The sequence below is a fragment of the Talaromyces proteolyticus genome (assembly GCF_021365285.1).
Source record: "Talaromyces proteolyticus strain PMI_201 chromosome Unknown BGW36scaffold_3, whole genome shotgun sequence".
Taxonomy (NCBI): domain Eukaryota; kingdom Fungi; phylum Ascomycota; class Eurotiomycetes; order Eurotiales; family Trichocomaceae; genus Talaromyces; species Talaromyces proteolyticus.
Genome location: NW_025764279.1, coordinates 722,367 through 741,037, shown reverse-complemented (window position 1 = coordinate 741,037; position 18,671 = coordinate 722,367). Strand labels below are relative to the sequence as shown.

The 18,671-nt window shown below is 47.0% G+C and overlaps 11 protein-coding genes across 11 annotated transcripts; 4 read left to right on the top strand and 7 right to left on the bottom strand.

Moving 5' to 3' along the window:
- Nucleotides 1-2: 2 nt before the first annotated feature.
- BGW36DRAFT_289641 (uncharacterized protein) lies at nt 3-251 on the top strand (the record flags this gene model as incomplete). The annotated part of the gene is made up of 1 exon (XM_046210687.1): nt 3-251. One exon carries the CDS (start codon nt 3-5, stop codon nt 249-251), a length of 249 nt encoding a protein of 82 aa, XP_046075139.1.
- Nucleotides 252-541: 290 nt separating this feature from the next.
- BGW36DRAFT_290729 (putative triglyceride lipase-cholesterol esterase) lies at nt 542-2,262 on the bottom strand (the record flags this gene model as incomplete). The annotated part of the gene is made up of 3 exons (XM_046210779.1): nt 542-2,001; nt 2,058-2,137; nt 2,228-2,262. 3 exons carry the CDS (start codon nt 2,260-2,262, stop codon nt 542-544), a joined length of 1,575 nt encoding a protein of 524 aa, XP_046075138.1.
- Nucleotides 2,263-2,624: 362 nt separating this feature from the next.
- BGW36DRAFT_424064 (S-adenosyl-L-methionine-dependent methyltransferase) lies at nt 2,625-3,574 on the bottom strand (the record flags this gene model as incomplete). Its single annotated transcript, XM_046219916.1, has 3 exons — nt 2,625-2,988; nt 3,087-3,264; nt 3,334-3,574. 3 exons carry the CDS (start codon nt 3,572-3,574, stop codon nt 2,625-2,627), a joined length of 783 nt encoding a protein of 260 aa, XP_046075137.1.
- A 1,465-nt stretch (nt 3,575-5,039) lies between these two features.
- BGW36DRAFT_371513 (putative cytochrome c oxidase assembly protein) lies at nt 5,040-5,775 on the top strand. The gene is made up of 3 exons (XM_046215380.1): nt 5,040-5,098; nt 5,237-5,378; nt 5,455-5,775. The coding sequence occupies exons 1-3, from the start codon at nt 5,074-5,076 to the stop codon at nt 5,642-5,644; spliced, it is 357 nt and encodes a 118-aa protein (XP_046075136.1). The 5' UTR covers nt 5,040-5,073; the 3' UTR covers nt 5,645-5,775.
- On the bottom strand, nt 5,751-7,681 carry BGW36DRAFT_458597 (putative oligosaccharyl transferase subunit). Its single transcript, XM_046222018.1, has 4 exons — nt 7,409-7,681; nt 7,239-7,349; nt 6,477-7,186; nt 5,751-6,415 (listed from the first exon to the last, which is right to left on the bottom strand). The coding sequence occupies exons 1-4, from the start codon at nt 7,542-7,544 to the stop codon at nt 5,987-5,989; spliced, it is 1,386 nt and encodes a 461-aa protein (XP_046075135.1). The 5' UTR covers nt 7,545-7,681; the 3' UTR covers nt 5,751-5,986.
- A 126-nt stretch (nt 7,682-7,807) lies between these two features.
- Nucleotides 7,808-8,652, top strand: BGW36DRAFT_371506 (putative NADH-ubiquinone oxidoreductase 9.5 kDa subunit). Its single transcript, XM_046215379.1, has 2 exons — nt 7,808-8,173; nt 8,266-8,652. Exons 1-2 carry the CDS (start codon nt 7,990-7,992, stop codon nt 8,310-8,312), a joined length of 231 nt encoding a protein of 76 aa, XP_046075134.1. The 5' UTR covers nt 7,808-7,989; the 3' UTR covers nt 8,313-8,652.
- Nucleotides 8,653-9,822, bottom strand: BGW36DRAFT_371505 (uncharacterized protein). Its single transcript, XM_046215378.1, has one exon. It carries the CDS (start codon nt 9,631-9,633, stop codon nt 8,740-8,742), a length of 894 nt encoding a protein of 297 aa, XP_046075133.1. The 5' UTR covers nt 9,634-9,822; the 3' UTR covers nt 8,653-8,739.
- BGW36DRAFT_371504 (uncharacterized protein) lies at nt 9,820-10,316 on the bottom strand. The gene has a single exon (XM_046215377.1). The coding sequence runs from the start codon at nt 10,209-10,211 to the stop codon at nt 9,873-9,875; it is 339 nt and encodes a 112-aa protein (XP_046075132.1). The 5' UTR covers nt 10,212-10,316; the 3' UTR covers nt 9,820-9,872.
- Nucleotides 10,317-11,335: 1,019 nt separating this feature from the next.
- Nucleotides 11,336-12,330, bottom strand: BGW36DRAFT_289651 (uncharacterized protein; the record flags this gene model as incomplete). Its single annotated transcript, XM_046210688.1, has 3 exons — nt 11,336-11,995; nt 12,070-12,114; nt 12,190-12,330. 3 exons carry the CDS (start codon nt 12,328-12,330, stop codon nt 11,336-11,338), a joined length of 846 nt encoding a protein of 281 aa, XP_046075131.1.
- A 1,925-nt stretch (nt 12,331-14,255) lies between these two features.
- BGW36DRAFT_445369 (uncharacterized protein) lies at nt 14,256-15,538 on the bottom strand (the record flags this gene model as incomplete). Its single annotated transcript, XM_046221669.1, has 2 exons — nt 14,256-15,283; nt 15,379-15,538. The coding sequence occupies 2 exons, from the start codon at nt 15,536-15,538 to the stop codon at nt 14,412-14,414; spliced, it is 1,032 nt and encodes a 343-aa protein (XP_046075130.1). The 3' UTR covers nt 14,256-14,411.
- Nucleotides 15,539-16,239: 701 nt separating this feature from the next.
- BGW36DRAFT_371496 (putative sister chromatid cohesion protein) lies at nt 16,240-18,638 on the top strand. Its single transcript, XM_046215376.1, has one exon. The coding sequence runs from the start codon at nt 16,371-16,373 to the stop codon at nt 18,390-18,392; it is 2,022 nt and encodes a 673-aa protein (XP_046075129.1). The 5' UTR covers nt 16,240-16,370; the 3' UTR covers nt 18,393-18,638.
- Nucleotides 18,639-18,671: the final 33 nt, after the last annotated feature.

The following is an 18,671-nucleotide window of genomic DNA, read 5'->3' as shown; positions in this document are numbered from 1 at the left end:
TAATGCTTAAAAATTCCCACGAGGATGACCATCCAATCCCAAAAAAGGCTTTCGGTCGTGTTCTAGGTGACGACCGTCCTATAGATGACTACGAAAATACCGTTCGCCAGGATGAAGCACAAAGACGCGCTCCAAGTCCACCAAACCGTGCTGTTGCCAGACGCGGAAACGCCGCTTATGGACCGCACGAGTCTGGAATCAAAAAGGCCGGGACGACTTCGAGTAAGTATCGAGGAGTGAGTAAGCACTGACTCGAAGACTGCGTTTTTCGAGAGTTTTCGTCTTCCGATGAGAGACAGAAGGGACTACAAGGCGAAAGAACTCTAAGGTGGGGTGGTTTTGGATAATATTTGGTTAGAGAAGTACCATGATCGGGAAATATCATTGCGATGGTGTTTGTGAAGTTGAATGTATGGCACATGCATATCTGAGGTATCAGCGTTGAAATGAGACAATATATACAATGGTGAAGTAAACATCGTAGTCTATAAACACATATATTCCGACACTTCACTAAGTTTTCAATGTTTACGACAACACATCAAAATCGATGTTCTCCCATGCCTTGCTCGAATTTAATTCGCCCATCCTCATCTCGATGAATTAAAGCCCTTGGTAAACCATTGTTTGAAATTGCGGGGTTTGGACTATTCTTAGATGTAGTAGTCATGGAGCTTCCTTGGATATTGGCCTTTCTAGCAACAACTTCACCGTTGCGTTGGTTCCCAACACGCAAGTTGGTCGGGATGCCGCTAACAGTTGAGTGTCTGCCAGAATGTCGGTCAAGTGCTTCATATACGTGATGGAATACAAGCTGATCGACGTCTGTGGCCCAAAGAAAGTCGAGGTGCTCATATCGAGGGATTGCTTTGACGATAGTTCGTCTTGGCAGTTCGCGGAGCATGACTCCAATATCGACAAGACTGTCACTACCTCCATATAGAAGAACGATAGGCGATTTGATATTCTTGGTAGGATATCTGACGGGTTTGTAGTAGCGGCTATTGGTGCCGACGGCCAGCGGTCCTCCTATTTCGTCGTCATACATTTGAAACGCTCTGTTGCGAATGATTTGGAACCAGTGAACAACAGACTTTGTGCTCGTGAATGAATACAAATGAGGATAAGCTGCCAGTTTCTGTGGCTGGCTGATATTTTCACCTGTCCAGTTGAAAAGCATTCGAAGTGAAATGTCGATAATCCGCACAAAGATAGGGGGGTATAAAATAGCTTGCCACATTGTAGTTGAGCTTAAGATACTTCTGCGTCCAAAGGCAAGAAAGACAACTTGCGGTGATGCTTTCATTAGCGAATCCACAATACCATTGTACAGCCCTGCAGGCGACATTGCCGGCGCCAGTGCCACAAAAACGTTAACTCTCTGATTTAGTGTGGGATGAATGGATAACGCTGCGAATGCTTGAGCGGTTCCTTGTGAAAACCCAACATATGACAGTGAAGGTTGCTCGGTAACCTCTAAGATATATTCAATACTGTTCGGGATATCATGAAATGCAAACTCATCGATGGAAAAGTCCCAGAAGTCGACAGACGCCGGTGATGATTTCGTAGACTTTTTTGAGTATTTGTTCCCACGATTGTTGCCCAGCCAGACATCATAGCCTCTTTCAACAAGTTGGAACGGCAAACACCGTTGCTCTTCCGTTAGGCACACCCACACTTCGCTGTTCATCAGCAGGCCGTGGTGAAGATAGACGACCTTCTTTCGAATGCTACTTTCCCCAGCATTGACATATTCTTCTTCCTCGCCTCGCCGGTAAGGGAGCCGATGTAGACCAAGAAGATAGCCATCTCCAGTTTGAACTATGTGTTCTTCGGCTTCATAACCAAACAGAGCGCACAATTCTGCAAAGTCGGTAGCCTGAGCTATTGACTCTGCCTGGGATCTTTGCTTGCTTCGAACACCTCTGTTTTGCGGTGACGAAAGGGCATTAAAGATCGCCTTTGATTGCCGGTAAAAGAATCTAATCACAGATTCAGCTTGAGTTTCGAATTAGCTGCGAAACATCTCTGCTAAAAACCAGCCGAGTACTTACGAAGACACAGCGTAATCAAGCGTAAGACTCCCTCAACAAATATAAGGCAGAGTGAAGCAAAGAGAGCTAGGTACTCGGCCCTTATCCACAAAAATCGATTAGCTGCAAGGAACCACAATAAGGTCGAACTATCGGACGAGTGTCAATTGATGATCCAGTTTGGGACGTACCAAAACAGCCTACCAACGAACGGAACGCGCGGCATTGTCAATTAGGTACACAAAATGCAAACTTAAGCTATCCTTGAAAAGAAAACAAATATCTGTTTCAGGCCATCTGGGGAGGTTGAAGTTGAGCAGGGAAGATAAGGAGCTGCATGTGATTGTGGATGACGTAATGGTTTTGTTGGCTGTACTGCCTTGCTGCCTCAGGCCTGAAATTTACATGTCCAATAGTGAAGCGCAGATCAAGTGGCCAATCAGAAACTGTACTCTATAAATCTAGACCGAATGGGGAAGTCCCACCACTCTGTCGTCTGTCTAGCTTTACAGCCCTTGACTATTAAACTACAATCGATGTCATTATAAAGATAATACATAATGAATGCTTCGTCATATGCTAGAGGTATCAGTCCAGTAATCGACTCATATTGACTCCGTCCCAAAGAGGACACAGCCAGTTCTCCACCCGTTCGCTTTCTATAATCGATTGATTGTATGCCTTGACAGACTGCACGTCTGCAGACTTCCAATACTCCTTTCTATGCGGCCCAAAGTCATAGTTTCGCCATGGGTTATCCTCACTATCATCGGCCACAAAGCCGCATCGGAGGACGTTATCAGCAATGATAAGACCTCCCGGGCGAAGAAGACGGGTTGCGGCAGCCGGTTGTGACAGTCGAAGGATGGTAGCGAGATAGTTCGGGTAGCCCGTCTTTTGCGCATCGATAAATATGATGTCGTACGGTTCAGATGGTGCTAAGTTTTGCAAGCTATTGGGAGTTCCAATGTCAGGATGAGGTAAGAGACGACACTGCGCATCTGAAAGTACTTCCATGGGCACAGCGGAAACGATGAGATCGGGACGTACGTTTCAAGAGCATCGCCAACGACCAACTCCGTGTTCTGGGCTCCGTTGGCAGAAAACGCCTCTTTAGCCATTTGAGCAAAAGACGGCTCAAACTCGAGACCTGTAACATGACCCTGGGATCCGACAGCATGACTCCACGCGAGCATGGAAAGGCCAACATATGATCCGATTTCGAGCACTAGAATAGAAGGACAGCGATGAGTATGCTTCATATATTAACTCTAGTCAAGTATAGAGTCCCCTTTACCTCGTTTAGCGCCAACAGTACGAGCTAAAAACACCAGTGCCTGGGCTTCGGAGATGGAGATCATGTAATTGGCCGTCTTAGGCTGTGTCATTTTAATGTGATCATGATAGTCGATGATATGCCGAGGTATCGTGGAAGTGTGTTTCTCAGCGTACGTAGTGACACGTTCGCCGACTTTTTCGTTTGGATAGAGGGCTGGTATGCTCTCCTTGGGGAAGAACACTTGAATATTAGAAGGCATGATGTCAGGCTTCCTGGGCACTTGTCCAATTATTAGAGTCAACGGACAGGGGAAATTCCAACTTTGAATCATTGATTGATAGATTCTCTTCCAGTTCAAGGGATGACATGGCCATGGTTTTATACACTCGGTAAACGGGATGATTCCTAGCTCACCGCACCTAACTAGTCACGCCGTCAAGCCATTCGCCGCCATTCAAGCGATTGACATCTCAAAATAAAGGAAAGCTAAATAAATGAAACAATGTAGTACTCATCTTCACCCAATTGAAGGCAAGCCCGGAAAGTTTGAGCATTAGGTGCAGAACAACTTGACTTGGACGGCGAATAACATGGTAAGACCGGATCATTCGAGTCTGAAGAAAACATGTCTTGAGTAGTCTAGGGTATTGTGTGACAAAGCCTCCCTATTGTAGGACTGGTTCGTATGTAATAACGCATTAGCGCAGGCCCACGGCCTCCACCTTGTACTCTAGCGAGATCATGTAGTCGTACTCCGGGTCCCGAATTTCTGAAAATCATACTCAGCCACATGAATATAGGCAATTAGTAAGCTCAGCTTTTGTGGTTTCCCCCAGACCTCAGTCTCCCATGACCACAAAAGCCTCATTTAATTCTTCAGACAACTAATGGGAGGATCGGAGTTGACCTAGTCAAGCATCGGGGGGGCCGAACGTACTAAGTGGAGGAAGCCGATCGGTGATGATTTTCCACTAGACAATGAACCAACGAGCGATTGACACTCCTTTAGTGGCCACCACCGTACGTATTCTTATCAAATATCTTAGCCTTTAGCCTTTTGGGCCACTATATTCCGGTAAGCGTGTGCATACAGCAAGCCACCTTTAAAAAAGCAACTAAAGTAGGGAAAATGTTACTGGTTTAAAGCACGATGATGAAATTGTTATAGGAGATCGAAGCGAGCATGATGACCTGTCGCAAACATGCTCAAACCCATTCCTTAGTCCAGACTCCAATGCACTCCTTCAATGCAGTCTAGTTTAAAAATTTTCATTTAGATGCTTTATTCTACGCCGTGATTCGCTCTATCATCAAACCTTTAATGTTGCGTTCAAATGTTATGTCCTATCTGCATTATAACCCTAAGGCCGTAAACTGAAGTACTGGCAATCAAGTGAGTTATATGCCTGTTCATTACTAGGCACTTGACTTGAATCGAGGTGGAAACACCGCATTATGGAGACGTCTATGGTTAGTACATAGATCGACGTCTCGCCAGCAATCTACTGCAGCTTTAAGTATCCAAGGTAGGTAATTGATTGTAGAATAGTAATTATCATCATGAAATACTAATGTTTACTACTTCTTGACCCGAACATTAGCAGGGATCGATATACTATCGCAATCGAGCCAATCAAATGACTCTATTTAGTACGTCGACGCTAATCCGTTTCGGGATCTCGTCTTCTGATTGATCTCAAGCCGGAATGACTGGGAAGCTCCCATTCACGCAAATCCACCACACAATCCATTGACAAGATGCCGAGCTCATGTAGAGACATCAGTAAGTCTAACCAAATCTATGTCTTTCAACGCAACCTCAGAAGCCCAACTATCACCTACCTTTGGCAATTCTACTGGCGCAATGAATTAGTAACTAGATGATGATTGCTAACCAACGACCTTCGCTTTATCGTTGCAGGAACGGCGATGGCTCAATGCCTCCAAGAATCAGATTGTATCATGGTCCAACGCAATTCGCCGCAAGAATGTCTTCGCCCGCCTCTTTTCGACGAATTGCCCACGCGGTGCCAACAATTATCGAAAGCCCTCTCCGATTGCAAGTACGTTACGGTCACCTCGAACAAGCCACACTCCATCAGAGGAAGAGTAGATAGAGGACTAATAAAACCGGCACAGACGTGGACTAGTTGATATGCGCAAGCGTTTCCGAGGAAATGCTCCTATTTCAGTATCGCGCGAGCTCGAGGGCGGCAAATCTCAACAAACGCCAGAGCAATTATATGCAGGTAAACCAGCGTTTTCGTCGGTGAAGGAAATTAGCGGAGATGAGGTGGAGATGGATCCGGAAAAGACCAGGGGTTTATAAATTGGATTTTGTTGGAAGGCAATTGGAAAAGCTGGAACGGAAATGCCCCCTCTTATTCTGCATTGGCCGGAGTTTTTTATGTATCTGTAAATACTGATTTATTCTTGAATAAATGCACTTATTTTCATCAATTGATACTCAAAGCATCATCGCTCTGTTCGAATCTAGAAAAAAATAATAGGATGTTCCTACATACAACATAATATACATCCATTGCCGTGTAGATATCAGGAACGGTAAAAAGATAAAATGTAAACACTGGGAAACTCGAATTCGAATACATTGCCTTTCATAAAAGCCCGTACCAGTAATAGCAATCCACCCTTACAACCCAATGCTTCTCTATTGAACCTTTTTAATCTTTACCTCCGCGGCCGCCGAAGGAGCAGAGTAGAGCCAGACAAAAACAAAGGCGAGGAAACCGCCGATGACAGACCAAAGCCCGGCAATCCATACCCATCCACCGGTGATTTTCCAGCTGCGAGGATATTCGTCGTGTGCAAAGTGGCGGACTGTGACTTCATGTTTCTCTTCAATATTGGTCAAAAATGGCCGGTTGTAGTTGACACGGAATGAGAAAATCCCGTGTTGGTCTGGTGATGTGAATGTGGTACTGTAGATTGTGCTGTTTTCGGTGCGAGTCTTGGGTTGCAGATTCAATCGGTGCCATGGGGAAAGCATAGTGAACTCGAGCTGAAGCTCGTCCTCGGAAGGAGTCTCGTAAGGCACCCATTTTTCAAAGTCGTATTCAGAGATCTCGATATTAAACGTCTATATTGTCTGTCAGTCTAGAATCCGTGACTCCTTTTTGCAGGTATATCCTTGTACTTACAATGTCATTCTTGATGCGATAGATGATAGGGTTGACTTCGCCCTCGATATTACCCTCCTTGTCACTGAGATAATGTTCGACCTTTCCCACTTTGAGGACACCGATCTCCTGGAAGGTCCAGGCGGTAATAGATTTAGCAAACTCCCTGTTCTCTGTCTTACTTGGCTTCTTATCCTTCGGTCCCTGGACAGATGCAGAGAACCATTTATCTTCCAAAGCCTCTACGGATCCAAGGACGGTGAAGCGAGCCGAGTTCCTTGCCTGCAGTGTCGAGACAAGCGCCAATTGCGAGCCTGTCGCAAAGCTTTCTTCAACTGTACCAGCATCTTCCTTGGCATTGTAGCTATAGGCGGTCTCAGGAGCTCGCACGATCGGGGCAAGGAGGGGACTAGCAGCACCCAACGACTGTCCAGCCGGTCGGGGGAATGCCAGCACACCTTCACCCGAGAAGTAGGGTTTCAGCTCTGCCCTCACAGGACTAGGGCGGGGTAGAAGGAGTACATCGTGCTTTTCGGCCGCGGAGAGTATGTCGTAGTTGAAGTGGTCGACGACTACTGACGAACGATCGGGCGAGATATGAATGTCCAGTTCAAGAAGAAGAGAGCTGATAGAACTTGCGGTAGAGGATTTGCCGGAAAGTGCGAGAAGAATGTTGCCTTCACTGTTAACGAAGTCGAGCAACAGCTTCGGCGTCAACGCTGGGCCAAGTCCTAGTAGTTCCCAGTCAGACTCGAGCTGTGTAATGGCATGCAGAGATCCTACCCTTCGACTTTGGTGGAAGAATCAATAGATGGTCAAAAGCTCTCTCGCCCAGAGAAAACAGCGACAACTTATCGTTTTTGGGCGATTCGAATGTAATGTCGTATCCCCGGGCTATTACCAGTCAATTTATTAGCACCAATAGACTGGGCACTCGTAATATTTTACTGTACCTTCTAGATCTGCCCAGAAATTCGAGTATAGACCCTTGTCTTCTTCCAGCACCACCAGCAAGCGGGAGCCTGAACTGCTCAGAGCACTCGCGCAAGCTCCCCAGAAGCCAAGAAGAACCGCAAGTAACCACCTCATTGTGAAAGAGGCCTCCGCTCAAGGCGGGCTTTGAGAAAAGAGCAGGAAAATAAGAGGAGAAGGACCAGAGGCAATTCACACAAGCAAATGGTGAACGGTCGTGGAATTGAAAGATGTTCGTTCTATGGACTTGAATTACGCTGTAGATCGGGCGACGTGTTGCTCCGGCGTGCCAAGACCGGACGACCAGCTAGGGCTGGCAGGCCCACTAGGCAAAGGCAAAGTCGAGAGCGGCGGGCGGCATAGGATAATTCCACCGCGATCATCAACAGCCCTCAACACCGAGTTCCAGCTACGCATTGCCGTGTTGGTGAGCGACGTCGCCAATTGCACGGCCTTTTTTTCGACTCTGTGTTATTGCAGACCAGGCGCAGTCTACTCCTAATTGACCGTCCTCCTGTCCCGGCACGCTCCTTTCCACCCGACCTTACTGCAACGACACACCATGTCCGTTCCACAGTTCTGGTCGCAGCCTCTGCGGTACCTTCGATGGGCCTCGCACGAGAAGCCTGCTATCTTCTACTCAATTATCCTCGGCTCCATGGGCCCCGTTGCCCTCGTTACGTTACCACCCATCCGACGGTATTTCGGTGACGTTGACCCGGAGCAGATCCCTTTCTCATATCCAAGTCAGTCCATTCTTTCGTCTGAGCGCTGGAACTCGTGCAGGTATTCTGATAGCCTGGAGACTCTTTACTGATTTGATTTTCATTGTGTATAGTTCCGAAAGGTCCGCGTGTGATTCCGAAGGGATATGACGACGAATGAGCTTTTGCCTATGATACCGACCCATTGCAGAAGATGAAGCGTCTCAAACTAGCATTACTGGTGATATAACTGTATATCAAATTTTGGGGAAGGCGTCAGTCAAACTTGAGCTGAGAGAGAACCAATCATATAGTCTTGCACCGCGCAGTATACTTCACATCTACATATCCGTTACTGGATTCGACTCTCATTACTGGTGTTATCGCGGTCTGAAGACTTTTTCAATTGTACATAAAAGAGTTTGAATTATTCTAAAGAGAATTTATTTCCCCGTTTTCCCTATGTCATTTTCTGTTGCCAATGTTAAGGAAATATGAGATATAAGCTCTCAAGTAACAAGAAAGGCATACCGTCGTGTCAATCATTCTCTCGGTTAATGTACTAGACCATTATGAACATAATATCACCAATCATTGAAAGATCTGCATCAAGAGTGCTCAACAGTCTGTTCGCTGCTTGGCGGATGAAAAGCAGTTTGGAACGTATGAGCTGCAACGCCAGGCGGAATCCCTCCTTCCATTTCAACCTCGTCATCATCTTCATCATCGGAAAATGCAGGTGGCACAAAGGCCTCGCTATCAGAATCATTCCAAGGATGATCTTCAAGCGTCATTTCCGTGCAGAGAAGATGATCAATAGGCTCTCCAGCATCGAGAGCATCGAGGTCAAGTTGGGTCTTATTGCTCACCAGATTCTTTACGTACTTCCGAACCTCACTCTTCATTTGTCGTATCTTGTCATACAGGATGGTGCGAGCCTTGTTAGACATGGGACAGAGATTGTGGAAATTGGCGTAGTCCTGGGCATTCAAATATGAAGTATTACCCTCCCAAATAGCTTTGTAAAGCATAGCACCTCCATCTGGGCTGTCGCGACCACGACGCTCAATGCCAACTACTTGATGGAACCACTGGTGGTGAATTGCGATAGCCATCCACATATACACATCGTTCGAATAGCTGACACGTGATATCGTGTCCCGGCTAGCATCCCGCCAGCAGGCTTTGGGGATATGCCCAGCAATGCGAATCTCAGAAGCGCCCTTGATCTTGTACAGCTGCTCTGCTTTGCGTTCGCAGATGGCCCGCAGGCGATTGTCCATGCCCCGCTTCTCTTGTTTCGTCAGCGAGTTCCATTTGCCTACCAAATGAATCACCGCGTCGTTGAGGACTGTTGGAGAATGGAGTCGAGTCGCAAAGTCGCCCCATTGAAGGGGGTTTGATAGGATGGACCGATAGAGTACTTGGCCATGGCGCATCAGGGCATTGTCGATATACGGACGTACGGAGACAGCGGCGTCCATACTTTCAGCGGTATCCATGAGACGGAAGCATTTTTCTAGCACAGCCTTGAGGTTAGGACCCGCGAGGTCTGGCTCAATGTTGTAAAAAGTGCCAAACAAACTCTTCCAGCATTCTGTGGCATTCTCTTCGGTTCTCGAGTCGTAAATATGGCTGAAAAGCGAATGGCCATTAGCGTTCGGAGCAGATCGTCCCCATTTATCGACGTTCTATCTCAGAGAATAAACCCCATTAGCTTTGAAGAGAATACTAACAGTCTTCAGATTGAAAGTAGAGCTTCGATATTTATATGGAATACCGAGACGAGTCCCCTTACCTTTCTAATAAAGACTCCATTCGGATTCCCGTGAGATGGCACCAACTCGAGCCTATAACGTGTCTTGGTTCCAGCTTTTTCCGCAGCTTTAATCAACTGTGCAGCATGGTGAGGGGCTAAGAGACTACCCATGTAGCCGGGCGAGCAGCGCCGCAAAACATCGGCATGCAAATTCCAGATTTGACTTGGAGGGATGTAGAAAAGTACGTCCCCATTGTCGAAGTGAGGGAATGTAGAGGAGGAAGCATGATGTCTGTCTTGCTCTTCGATTAGATGATTCATTTGGTCAGATAGTTGGGTGGCAGTAAAGTGACGATGGCAGTAAAGTGACGATGGCAGTAAAGTGACGATGGCAGTAAAGTGACGATGGCAGTAAAGTGATGATGGTGCTGGGAGGTTATATAGAGGAATAAATATAGCAACTCATATAGGATGGTGGTGAGAGCAGAGGGATAATATTTAAAGCAGTCTTTGGAAATACTATTCAAAGGTCTGAATAGTACATTTGAAGTGATTGACTATATAGGTGTGAAGGCATGGAGAAGAAAGTAATATGGAGGAGAGGCCAAAGGTCCTTCAAAAATTTTTGGTACTTGGATGACATCTTAGATTCATGAACACAACACCTCAAATTTACACCACCGACAACGGCTAAGATCTATTAGCATGTACTTCCACACCGACATAGACAATAGCGAGAGAAATGGAGTGTACGATTATATCAAAATAGCAGCTCAAAACGCCTGCAATGCATGTATCTACAACATCGAGCCCCGATTCCTGTACGAAGTAACACCGTACATATCATCTCCAAAGCTCCTGGCGTATGCAAACCATAACCATAATTAACCAAGAGAAGTAGATCCAGATAGGGGTACTGGCCCATCTTATCCCCAGATCAAGCCATCAAAGCATCAATATAAAACAACCTTATCGCAGAGACATCCCATAAACAACAGTAGATGGCCGCCTTTTCGTTCCAAAACCGCAGAACATCAGCCAAAATCATCATGGCTATAGAGTTGCACATGAAATTCGTTATTAGCAGCTGCCAAGGTTACTAACATTCCTCTGGCAAACTCTCCCAAAAAATGTTCAGGCCACAATCGATTAATTCCGAGCATCCTTAATTTGGTAATCCAAACCTGTCGATTTCAGGGACACCGATTATGTCCAAAGAACAATAGTAAGAATGGTCAAATAGTGCATTTTCGTAAACAACGGCAATCCATGCCCAAAAGGATCCTAAGGAGAAATGAAAACCAGTCTTTTATGCCTGAAATCAGGTGGGCTGCTTCCGTCTGGTAATTATCCTGGACAAATACGAGGTTCTCTTGAACAAAAACGTCCCGGTCATCCACTGGGAATCCTTTGGATATCACCTACAGAACATCAACCTTTTCCGTTTAACGAGGCCTTCGGTGCGGGTCTCTGTTTTGTTGTGGCCGGTTGGGTCCTTGTCTGTGCTCCGGAAATCCAGCGTCTGGAGTATATCTTGTGTCCATCACTAACCGGGCATCCGAAGGTGCGGTGGTAGGAGGATAAGCCATTCCAGAAGAGACATTAGAGTAGTCAGGTTCGTTGTCGTAACCAGGCCCTGCGTATCGAGGTGCCGCATTTCTCCCATCGTAGCTGTACACAGGGTTTCCACTGTATGTGTAAGACGATGGGTGGCCATCTGGAGCAGAAATGGGGGGTTGGTTTTGTGCTGAGTAAGGGTTCTGCTGAGGGGGTGATGAATACGCATTTTGGCCAAATCCAGGTGATTGTGAACTTGTATAAGCTGGCTGTGCAAAAGGCTGAGCTTGTGGTGCGGAATACTGGGGTTGTTGGGCGTACGGATCCACAAATTGGGATGGCGTCGCGCTGTAAGTTGAGGGAGAGGGCTCGTTCTTCTGACGCAGTTCATGGATTGATGATGAGGCGTAGCTCACTGGAGGAGTGTTAGGGCTCCCAGACCTACGTAGATCGTGAGCATAAGTACCTCTTGTGTATCCCATGTTATCTCTTCGTTTCACTTCCTGCGCCCACCGGGCAGAGTCGGCCTTGAGGTCGGCGATCATTTCCTATGCAAACACGGCTCGTCAGTCATGGTCTTTCCTTATCCATCGTTGACGATTATGAGTGCGACAGAACGTACAGTAGTCAGGTTCCGGTAAGCACGGATTAAGTACCCTTGGTGACCCTGTGGAACCCGATCAGTATTCCGATCATGTGGCAGATATCTACGATTAGGAGGAAAAGCGGGTTGCAAACGAACTTGATGGGTTCCAGGTTTTACTAGTGCGTCATTTCCTAGGTACCTGCAAATGTCGGCCTGAATCACTTCTCGGCTGATGCCATCCCCGGGAATGAAATATTCATTGTGGCGCTCCGGGCGCTCATATCCTCGTGAGGCCATTTTATCCAGGAATAGAAAATTAAATTAGGAAAGCAGCAAAAAGATATTGATCCACGGGCCAGTAGCAAATTTAGAAAGGGTCCTTTTTTTGTCCGATCCGGTGGAAATGGCAATGATCCCGGGGCGGAGCAATCCAGTGGTCTGTCTGGTTGTAGTTTTCTGTGAGTTGATGAAGTCCTTTGGCAATCTTGTTGACAAGCGGAATAGCAACAGCAGTAGAATCACGAGCAATAATAACCTCGGGAAAGGTGCGATATGCCTAATATCCACGGACTAGCCGCACGAATATAAATTGAATGTATGTCTCCACGGCTGGAGCAAGTCTAAGGGTGGACCTGGTGTCTAATGACGGCTGACCATGTAGGATTTAATACGGCGAGTGTGACAAAGCAAGGACAACGGAACTCCTCGCCTCATTCAAGGTCCAGCTGAGTATTCCTGGGAGCAGTACAATAGCGAAAGTCTTGGTACATCAACCGAGACAAGAGAGACACGCAAGGCGGCGGAGAGAGAGGGGGGTGCAAGGAGAAAGATCCTGGATATAATCCTGTGGGAAAGCACAATAACGGAATCCTTTTTTGCTCCTATGGCTTGATCTTCTGTACTGTCCTGGTCCTTTTGTTTTGCTTTAAAAAAAGTCCCTTGTTCCGGACTGAGAAATTCCACTTCGATGATGAACAGCGGCCGACACGGAGGGCCAGATTGTAGGAGAGAAAGGAGGAAGAGGAAGAGAGAGGAGAGAGAGACGGCGCGGGCAGGAGAGGAGCGGGCGGTGTTAGATAAGGACGCAGGAGGAGCGAAGAAGGAGAGGGAAGGAGGGGGGGCAGGCACGACTGGCTGGCGGTGGTTGTGGTTATGTGGTTGTGGGTACTCGTTAGTCATTTAGTATTACTTGTTGGGCCGCGGGCCCTGCTTTGGGCTGCTTGGCCTGTCGTGTTTGTTTGGTGCCACGACTCCTCTTTAATCGTGTTATTGAATTATGGTTATGACGGTCTCGCCTCGTTTTCTTCTTCTTTTTTTTGCTTTCCTCGGGTCTACGATGCCGCCCCACGCGGGTAGATCTGGACAGCTGCGCCGTGGTTGCGATATTGCTAACATCTACTCATCGTTACAAAAGGCAGACTAATATCGTCATACAGAACCACAGGGACAAGATCAGGGACAAGATCAGGGACAAGAGCAGGGACAAGAGCAGGGACAAGAGCAGGGACAAGAACAAGCATCGCCCCCGGCACCCAGTATTTCTCGCTGTTCGCGGCCTGGCGAACCGTCCAATACGTATATGTACGTTTCAATAGTCGTAGATCCATGCATCATCGGGCGTCCCAGGGCTCGTGCTGTCAAAGTCTCGGTGTTTTATGCAGACACCCCCGGTAACGCGATAGGTATGGATGCTGATTCCGGCCTGGTGCCTCAGCTGCGTATTCAGAGTTGTCCAGAGTTTCGTCTCGCGAGATCAACGGCGACGGCAGGCTGAATCGAGTCTCACCGTGGCAATGGTTGCTAGCGCGAAAAGCTCTGCTCTGCATGTGCGCTCAAGCCGCAGGCCACGGGACATCTTGTGTTGGGCCGTCATGCGTGGCTTTGGGCATCTCTGGGCGGCTGGAAGACACTCAAGCTCGTGGTGGCCAACTGGCAGCCTGCGAGCGCCAATCATTGCGCTCGCCGGTGCGACGATGCGACCCTACCGCCTGGTAGCCGTAATACTCCATCGATATGAGGAATCGATGCTCTTAATAATAGTAATAATAGTAATAATTGTAACTTAATTAGAATTGCTGCAAAATAAACAAACACCAAAAGCAGGCTTTGGTCACGGGACGCGGTCGGTCCGGCCCGCAACCGAATGGCTGGGCTGCTGGTTGGCTGCACAATATTCGGTGCTGATTGGCCCTGCTTTACTGCTCTACTGCTCTACTGTTCATTTGCATCAATGACTGCATTGCAATCTTATGGCTGAGTAAGAAACTATCAGTACAGTCAGGTCGGCCCAACTTAATTGCCTACTAGCATGGGCAAGTTGTGCAACAAGCGAGATACGAAGAAGCGTCAGAAAAAGAGAGGAACAACCTAAGGATGCCTCACAAAAGTACCGCGTTAACACGCCTAGCCATTCGATCCCCGGAACAGAACACCTTAACCGCCTGCACAGCCCCTTTCAGGACATTGAAGGCTGCGAGAGTCCTTTCTATTTCGACTGTTAACTGCTCCCAATTCTGTTCATCGACGTCGAATACCCATGGCCCGAAATCTTTGATCTGCTTGACTTTTCGGAGGCGGCCTTTCCAGAAGATGTCTCCGAATCTGAGCCCCAGAGCTTTCATGTACGAGACAAGAGTCGAAAAGTCCAAGTGCATTGCTATCATCTCATGTATTTCGTTGGGCAAGTTACGGCCTTGCAAGATGCTCCGATTCCAGTTAGCATTGTCGTGTTTTCGAGGTCCAAAATTGCTGAAAAAGAACATCTTGGTGAGATACATGCCCAGAAAAGTGCTGAACATATTGTCAATGCCATCGATATTAAGATCTCGCATACATGCGTCGACAAAGAAATCTCGTGTATCCATTATTACGGCTAGCCGATCCTTGACATAACCGCAACCTGAAGATGGCCGACTGTTACATCGAGTACGGAGGGCAGCTAGAAGACGTGGCAGTTGGTGCTTTAAGTCAGCCGCCAAGGCACCGTTAAGGTAGTGCCAACATTTGTCGTGAATTGTGTATGCCTGTGGATAGACGCTGGGTTTCTCGTCGCACCAAGAAACATATTTCATGTTAGTCATCAACGGCAATTTTGTAAGCGGGCCTTTCGATTTATATTGCTGCGCGAGCTGTGAAACACAATCACTCTCTGCGGGCAATTCGAAGACGAGTTCTTTGTTCAGGTAGGCGCCGACTCCAGAAAGGTGATATTTCTCTCTCGGTGGTTGGTCAGCGGGTTTTTGAACACAAACTAATTGGTATTGTCAGCAAATGGTTCAATAGAGTAAATTTATTAGTCTAAGGCGGCAGTTTTGACAGACTGGACTGGGAAGAATCATGGCTTACTTGCACGGTAGCAATAGAACCAGCTCCGATCCACGAAGGTCTTGACGTTCCCTTCCGGATCTTCATCCCATTGCAGGGATGAATGGCTCTCAGAAAGACCAATAGGCTCTCGACAGATGCCACAATAGGGCTCTTGTATTGAAGCAGTCTTGTCGGACATGGCGGTGGGTTACCTGATGCGATTCAACAAAAGAACAAAACGTGAATTCCCAGAAATGAAGCGCACCTGGAGGGCTCAAGCAGGGTAGAAATTTTGAAAAGGATCCAGGTGGTGTGTATCCTTGAACAGTTGTCTGGGAAAAGAACTATACAAGAAGAGAACTGCATGAAGAAGGGAAGAATCAAGGGCCGTCTATGTTACTGGCTATCGCCACAACATCAACACCGAACGGTAATGACCGGCAAAACTTAGGCGGAACTGTGTGTTAAAATGACTTCTATGGCTATTTGATACCAAATTTTCATTGCAGTCATGACCAAAAGACTAAAAGTATAGTTTAAAGAGTTATATTCACAAAGATATAATTGATATTTTCATACCTGATCTATGATGAAACAATATCTGTATATCCAGTCAGTATTGTTAACCAAAAATTATGAATCCTGATGTGCAGAGACAAAGTCTTAACAAATATCTATAAACTAGAATACAGCTCAAATTCTGTATATCAAATTATTCTAGGTATAATCATGTACTGCTTCTATGATAACATGATTCTTTTTGTATGTACAATCTTGAAGTATATAATTAGCGTAGAGTTAAGTGAGCAATCATAGGCCAATAAGACCAAAGAGTGGAGCTGCATGCAGGACCACATCTTATCTTCACGAGGCATCAATTGACACTAACCCACAGCCTATGCTGGGATATCAGTCACAGCAGCTCCTTTTACAATTTCAGAAAACCAATGAAACCTCTAGACAAATAAAAGAAGCTAGCAATCATTCTGGTTGTCCCCAGATAAACCTTACCATGGACCCTTGAAAGCAGAATGTCGCAGTCATCCCCTCCTCTTGATTTTATTCCTTCGTCACCAGGCACCTCCTCCAAGCCATCTCGCTACACATACCGACATCTCCAATTACTCCGTCAGAACTCGCCGATTAGTCCCCTCAGAGTCATTGCGCACGTTGATCTCGATGCCTTCTACGCGCAGTGTGAAATGGTCCGTCTAGGCATCCCACGCGATACACCTCTAGCCGTCCAACAATGGGATTCGCTCATCGCCATCAACTACGCCGCGCGCCCTTTCGGGATTACTCGTATGTTGTCAGCGATCGAAGCGAAGAAAAAATGCCCAGATTTGGTCCTCCAGCATGTTGCGACTTTTCGAGAAGGTGAAGGTGGAAGGTGGGCCTACCGCGACGATGCGTCGAAAAACATTCAGTCCGATAAAGTGTCGCTGGACCCCTACCGTGCGCAATCACGCAATATCTTGAGGACAATCAAGGAAGAGCTCACAAAACTCAGGGGGGAACTCATTGGTCTGGCGGGTGGGGCTTTGTCTGAATTGCTGGCTGCGAGGATGGAGAAGGCTTCTATCGATGAAGTCTTTATTGACTTGTCATCACTGGTCTATGCTACTCTCTACCAGCGATACCCAGAACTGAGAAAAGTGCCCACCGCTGATGACAAAACCACTCCTTTGCCTTGTCCGCCGACAACCGCGCTCGATTGGTCCTCGGATGACGGTTTGGTAGACCTCGATGAGAACGAGGCAGAGGAAGACGACCCTGACTGGGATGACATTGCTATGCTGATTGGTGCCGAACTCATTCGCTCGGTGCGCGCCACCGTTTGGGAGAAACTCAGCTATACATGTTCTGCGGGTATCGCACGGAATAAAATGATGTCAAAATTGGGGAGTGCTTGCAACAAGCCCGATAAGCAAACAATTGTCCGAAACCGTGCCATTCAAAAGTTCCTAGATGGTTTCAAATTTACGAAGATTCGCATGCTCGGTGGGAAACTAGGGGATCAAATCAGTTCCGAGTTTGGAACTGAACAAGTTAACGATCTCCTCAAAGTCTCACTTGACCAGTTTAAAGCCAAGTTAGACGATGACACAGCAGTGTGGCTGTATAACATCATCCGCGGTATTGATAACAGTGAGGTTAATACGAGAATGCAAATCAAATCCATGCTATCGGCCAAATCTTTCCGTCCGTCCATTAATTCGGCAGAACAGGCGGAAAAGTGGTTGCGCATATTCGCTGCCGATCTCTACAGTCGATTGGTTGAAGATGGCCTTCTCGAAAAGAGGAGACGACCAAGAACAATTACATTACATTACCGAACAGGTGGCCAAATGCATTCGAAACAGCTGTCAATACCAGGCGGTAAAATGATTGAAGAAACCATACTCTTTAGTTTGGCACGAGATCTGCTGAAACAAGTCATGGCCGAAGGGAGAGCGTGGCCAACAGCAAACTTATCTTTGAGTGTTGGTGGATTTGAGGATGGGCCAACGAATAACAAGGCCATTGACAGCTTCTTTACTCCAGGTCGGATAAGCACGTCTGAGAGCATACTGGCAGAAAATGTGGCGGAATCACGCGGTGAGAACCAACCAGCGAAGAAGCTGAAGATCGCCAGCGACGGTATTGGACGTTTTTTTAAACACGTTTCTCAAGTGGACAGCGAGTTGGAAGACAAGGAGACAAGTACCGATACCTCTCCACCGCCAGAGGTAAGTTCATTACAATTCTCTGAAGCATATGAAGGCAACGACATGCCTTCTGCCGCCGATGGAAATCTAGACAACGTAGAGCACTTTGGGCTATATGTCTGTCCTCGGTGTAATCAGGAGATTGTCAAAAATCATCGTGATGAACACGATGACTGGCATTTCGCCAAGGAGCTCGAAGCACAGGAGGTCCAAGCAGACCGAACCTCCCAAGGAATTGCCCAGCAATCATCCAGACGAGTAACGACAGAACGCAAGATTCCCGGGCCAGGTCGGCCTCGTAGTTCCAAGACAGAGAAGGGACAAAAGAGGCTCTTTTTCGGCTGACAGCAAACTTATATTCGTGTATACTGATGTGTATATACTGGAAGACAAAGTACTCAGATGTTTCATGAAATGATACCCCCTTGTACATTGCCCAATCAACCCTATATCGATGATATTAACATCAGCCGTGTCCAATTAATACTTCCAGCTTCAGAAGTGCATGCACTTTAATGTCAAAAGAATATGACGCACCTCAGCCCCATCCACTGATACGCCAGAGACGCTCGGGTGGGGTAATTAGAGGGGACGGCTAGTTACATATTGACATGACATCAGCCG